This window comes from Cynara cardunculus (assembly GCF_001531365.2).
Source record: "Cynara cardunculus var. scolymus isolate 2C chromosome LG 5, CcrdV1, whole genome shotgun sequence".
In the NCBI taxonomy this organism is placed as follows: Eukaryota; Viridiplantae; Streptophyta; class Magnoliopsida; order Asterales; family Asteraceae; genus Cynara; species Cynara cardunculus.
In genome coordinates this window covers 35,215,454-35,221,104 of record NC_037532.1, presented here as the reverse complement: position 1 = coordinate 35,221,104, position 5,651 = coordinate 35,215,454, and the positions used below count along the sequence as shown (strand labels likewise).

The 5,651-nt window shown below is 37.1% G+C and overlaps 1 protein-coding gene across 3 annotated transcripts in view; it reads right to left on the bottom strand.

Moving 5' to 3' along the window:
• Nucleotides 1-979: 979 nt before the first annotated feature.
• The window catches only part of LOC112513650 (ras GTPase-activating protein-binding protein 1-like), a 15,490-nt gene continuing 10,818 nt past the window's right edge, over nucleotides 980-5,651 (bottom strand). For 2 of the 3 annotated variants that reach the window (XM_025119982.1, XM_025119983.1), the window contains exons 7-8: nucleotides 2,581-2,644; nucleotides 980-1,699 (exon numbers count right to left, since the gene is read on the bottom strand). In XM_025119982.1, the coding sequence (XP_024975750.1) occupies nucleotides 1,452-1,699; nucleotides 2,581-2,644 (312 nt within the window). In that variant the 3' untranslated portion in view covers nucleotides 980-1,451. The remainder of the gene's footprint in view (nucleotides 1,700-2,580; nucleotides 2,645-5,651) is intronic. The other variant, XR_003069287.1, reaches the window with a different exon arrangement.

Sequence of the window (5,651 nt, the reverse complement as noted above, 5' to 3'; positions counted from 1 at the left end):
ACTTTTTTTTGTCAAACAAGATACACCTATTAACGATTCAAATGTTGCCTTTTAATAGAACTATTAAGAGGTAAACAAATAACTCCATATGAACTGATATGATGACACATGTCACCGCTTCATTGATTTTCATCACAAGAGAGAAAGAATACTAAGTTTTTTAATGGTGTCACCATATAGTTTTAAACAACAAACCCACATGAACTAATATGATGACACATGTCATCGCTTCATTGGTTTTCATCATAAGAGAAAAAGAATACTACGTTTTCAAATGGTGTCACCATATAGTTTTTCAAACTGACATATTAACACAAGACTTTAATGGTTGAGATAGTAAACTATTTTGTCTTTGTAGAAAAGTCATGGGTTCCTCTCCTATTGTTGTCAAATTTGTTGTTTTTTAAGGGACCGTTCACCAAATACTTACTCAGTAAGTGCTTACCAATAAAATTTAACATTATTATATACTTACCGGATAAGATTTTAGGCCACCAAAACGACATCGCATGCAACAATTTATCCAGTAAGTGCTACCATGGTAAGAGTCATCGCCCACACTTACTGAGTAAAACTCTTGGTTCGTGTCTCGCTCTTACCAAGTAAGATTCTTGTTCCTTACCATATTCATCCGATGAGGTAATATGACTTGGTAAACGCTTACCCGAGTAAGCGTTTGGTAAACAGCCCCTAAATTTGGTGTCGTTTTACATACCTTTTGTATTTTAAAAAATATACACAGACAAGACTCGAACATAGGTCTTTTCTATGTAAGGACAAACATGTACTAGTATTATGAAAAAATAGATTGTTTTTTATAGTTACATTGTGCCACCACTTGAAGAATTTCTAGATCTGTCTCTGAAGCCTAAAGAAAATAACTGAATTGAACAACAAAAATACGCTAGTTTGGAACCGACAAAACATCAAAATCAATACTTTATAGAAACGCATAAAGCTTCTCGTGTAAGACGTTCCAAATTTCGCTCTATCTTTCCGTTTTCCAAAAAACCTGAAATGTTCAGGAGTCTTCACAAAAACAGTCACTTCTCTCTTTAAGATAGATGTTAGATCTACATCCATCTCAACCTCTGGCCCTTTGAATACTGGGTCAATTTGGTTTGGTCTGGTTTATTAAGACGTTCCGTAAACTAAACCAGATGAAAAGTATACAGTATATCTCACTCAAATGCGAACAATTTAGCAACCAATAACTTACGGTGAATTTAATTGGAAACCTTAAAATTTGCAAAATTACATTTTGACCCCTGTGAAACAAAAGCCACCTAAAACAAATTTTGTTAGAAAGAATGCCAATGAAGCTGAAACTAACAGCAGATAAAAACAGGTTTTTTGGTCATGAAATTAGTTTTTCGCTAAGATGTACTAACCTTCTACCGAGTGCGGGGAATTTGGCAGTAAATTAAATTGTCAGAAAAAACGAGATTAAATCAGGCGGTGGTAGATGTGTATTGGGCTGAGCCGCCTCTTCTGCCGCCTCTTCCTCTTCCTTGCTGGTGATAACCATCACCACGTCCGCCAGGGCCTCTTCCTCGGCCAGAAAAGTCACCACGCCCACCACCATAGTCGCTTCTACCATATCCACGACCACCGTTGAAGCTTCCACCACGTCCTCTGAATCCTTCATTCCTGAAACCACCGCGTCCTGCCGGAAAACGACTGCCACGCCCAGTCCCAACTGCAACAATTAACATTTAGAAGAAACTTTAATTTTCAATCTATAAAAAACCAAACAAACCGGGCATATCCAACTCGGAGGCATTTTCAGTTTCCGCTTTATAAGTAGAGGAAAAGAAACAAGACCAAGTTTAGCAAGAATAAATTGCTTGAAAACAACAAAATTATCGATAAAATTCGTGCTCTAAAACGAAGGGACGCAATCTTTGAAATAAGATAGAGTATTACGACTAATTCTGTCACGGGAAAATGTATCAGAAGGCAACGAAATTTGCCATTTATTACTCATAACTTGCAATCTTGTAACATTTAATGACGTGGATGTCAAATTTATCATCCATTTCATTGCAACTCTTTCGTAAACATTTTCTAAACCTTTCATAAACTGGGATCCACTTTATAATGTTACAAAATCATGAGGTTACAAGTCAAATGGGTATAAAATATAAAATTTTGAAACTTTGTTACGTCAGTGGAGAAAAAAATTCTGTTACACTAAGGGCCTGTTTTTAGCAACTTAATGAGCTTAATGAGACTCAGTTTATTTGGTCAGCTACACATGACTGTTTGGAAGTGGCTTAATAATATAGAAAGTGGCTTATTCAATAAGCTTCTAGGGGAAACTTTATCCAGAAAACCCAGTTCTTTTACAAACCTACCCCTCCCAATTGAAAAAGACGCTTATTCCATCTATGAAAAAACCCATGAACAAAAATCCTCCCAATCTATAAAAGAGCTTAATCCACACAGACAACTTTATCCATACAAGACTTAATGGAAAACCAACCAAACAACCCCTAAATAAGAACTAAACCAAACATTTTTGCATTTTGCAATTGTCACCGAACAAGATCAAATGCAAAGCAACAAGAAGAAACATACCTCGAGTTGTAGTCCTCTTTATCTCTACGACAGCCTCTCGACCACCAATAACAACAGGAGAGCTCTGAATGAATAAAGAATAAGATTATATTTACTGCTACTTAGCTAGAAAAGAATGGTAAAGGCTTAATACAATGTATAAGAAATTTTATCTAGCAGTCTATTAGCAACATATAACTTAATAAATTCAGAAAAGGATGCAGTGACGGAGAGTAGGAGCTTTGCACAAAACATTCACAGGACATGGGACTTCTTCATCCACAGGGTATATATACATATATACACACACAGAGGGAGGTTCAAATAAGAAAGGAAAAAAATGGTAAGAATAAATTATTCATATGTGAATCATTGGTAAACCTGAAAAAAATCCATTTGAAGATGCATATTTGAACCCACATTTGCTTACCTAATTTTTTACCATTTATTCACATGTGAAGATGCATATGTGAACCCACGTTTCCTTTACTAATAATTCACATGTGGATCGTTATTCTTACGTCCTTACCATTTTTGTCAATCTTACTCAAACGAGAATACCTTCATTTCACGAAATCAGGAGAAGACCCTTTTACTGTAGTCAATCACATGTGATACTAAATCAAAGACATAAGTGGGTGACCTTTGGCATGGCCTAGATCGCACACGACCAGGTTCCCTCACGTGTATTATCACATGTGATAGAGTGTTTGTCGCGTTTTAGTAAAATGAAGTTGTTCTTGTTTGAACTTCCACCTATATATATAACCCTATATATATACACACACCCGGCAACATGAAGTAGAAGAATGAGCTGCTTCTATTGTGAGTGATCACAACCTAAAACTGCTTATAAATCAGACCTAGATGAGAATATTTGGTGCATGTCTCCAGAAATCCAAACAATGCATGTGGTGCAAGCAATATACAAAGACTTTACTGATGGGGAACATAAAGAGATAAAAAGGTTCTAGAGTCATGCTTCCACCCTCCCCCAAAAAAGAAAGATGGTCCTATAGGAAACATCAAAACAAATATGATATACCCTGCATTTTTCCTAGAATTAAATCAGAGTATATTTGTTATTTTGCATTAAATCAAGTGTAATATTGTTCAAGAGATGGTTGCAAAAGTCCTAAATTGTTTTTTAGGGGATGGTGGGGGTAAAATATTTTATAGTAGATACAACCCACGCAGTCAGGAGGGACCTACAAAGGCCCGAGAGGGGTCCCATGCACCCACTCAACCAATTTTCCCAAGTAAATTTTTATGGGGTATGAAAGGTGCACCCCGCTAAACTTTGAGGGGTGCTCCGGGATATTAGAAAATATAACAAACATCAACCAAAAATACCTTGAAATCAACCAAAATATCGAAAAACTGGGAAGTCCATCGAAATCAACCTAACTTCTCAAAAAATCCCTCAAGTGGAATTTAGCTAAAAGCACATCGGAAGACTTTGTGAGCCTTTGATCCACCTTAAAGATACACCCGCTAGGCAAAAATTCTGGGTCTGCCATTGCATGCAGTCCCATATGATGCATCCACAAGAGCTGGACTCAGACTAATAGTCACTCCATTTATTACCAAGAAAATGTTCATGTTCTGTTAGGTATGCACTTTTTTTGGTAACCAGGTGTTTGGACCAGCTTGAAAGCACCTCGACTAATCCCATGGGGTCGTATAGATAACAGCCAGAAAAATCCACAATGGCCCCGAAGAGACTCGAGTCGACGACTTGTGGGAAGGAGCCCCAAGGCCTAATATTTATTTGCCCCCAATGGCCCTGAAGAGACTCGAATGAATGACCTATGGGAAGGAGCTCCAAGGCAAAGTCTTTATTTGTCAGTTGAGTTGGCCCTCAAGGTTAAGAGGTATATATCCCAATTGGGGTAAAACAGGAACTATACGAATTATCCTTATAAGTAAGCATTTTACAAGGACCACTCCGTTATTGGAATGTAGAACAGAAACCTTACGTGCTTACTAGCTCATGCTTATCAAGTACAAAATCGGTTCTTGTAGTACAACGGTGTAATATTAGTTAAGGTACTTTTACTCTTCACTTAAAAGGAATACATTTTAAAATGTCGCATCAATGTGTCCCATTGGTGCGACATCAGACTAGGACAGAACGAAATTGTCCCAAGAAGATGGGACAAAGTTAGTAAATTACTAAACTACCCATATGAAATCAAAACCCTAGAACCCTTCACAATTCTTTCACTGGCCTACCTCAATCACACCCGTCGGATCCAAGTCTTTCCAATCTTGTCCCGTCTGCATACCAAACGCACCCTCAATGCCATTTTCTAAGAGCACATGGACAAGTATGGGGTAGTACTTGCATACCTAAGAGGCTAAGTTGTTAATTTACTACATTTATATCGGTGCATTAATCCGATGAACTGTCAATACTCGAGAAGTACAAGAGTAGGCAGCATAAAAATTCTTCTATTGCTCCCAGCGCCCCAAAATAAGTGTCAACTTTCAAAAGTAAGTGTCTACTTCCAATTCTACCCTTAATTATGAGATAGAGAAATTCATTACTCCTTTCATTATTATGGGTAAATTGGTAATTTAGTTCATTAAAAAGTGTAATAATTACATATTTCTAGACTTGTGTGCCTTTTTCATCGTGGACATTGATTTTGGGACGAGAAAGTGCATCTTTAGAAGCTTTCTTTAGATTCATCAGGATGGCGGATGCAATTTACTTGCACACTATAGCATATAATAAGTTGTAGGCTTCTAGTATGGATAAGTATCAAAAATCTATATGCTTCTGTGATTCTAGAAGTTCTCTTGCATCCTCAAGTCCTCATATAGCAGGTCAGCCATCGAAAAAGAGGAACAAGAGGACAATATTTGCTTCCACCAATTGTATCATCCCTCCCACTCCACAAATCAACAGCTAATCACAAGTATCATTCAGTGCGACATACAACCATGTGATAAGCCTACTGTACGTTTCACATATAAAAGAAGATTTAAATAGTTTAATTGTAAGTAAGTGGAGGGTAGTTGGAGGGTAGTTTGGGTATTCTTCTGAATAGAATATTTGTGACAGCCTTTATAATGGGGAAGTTGGT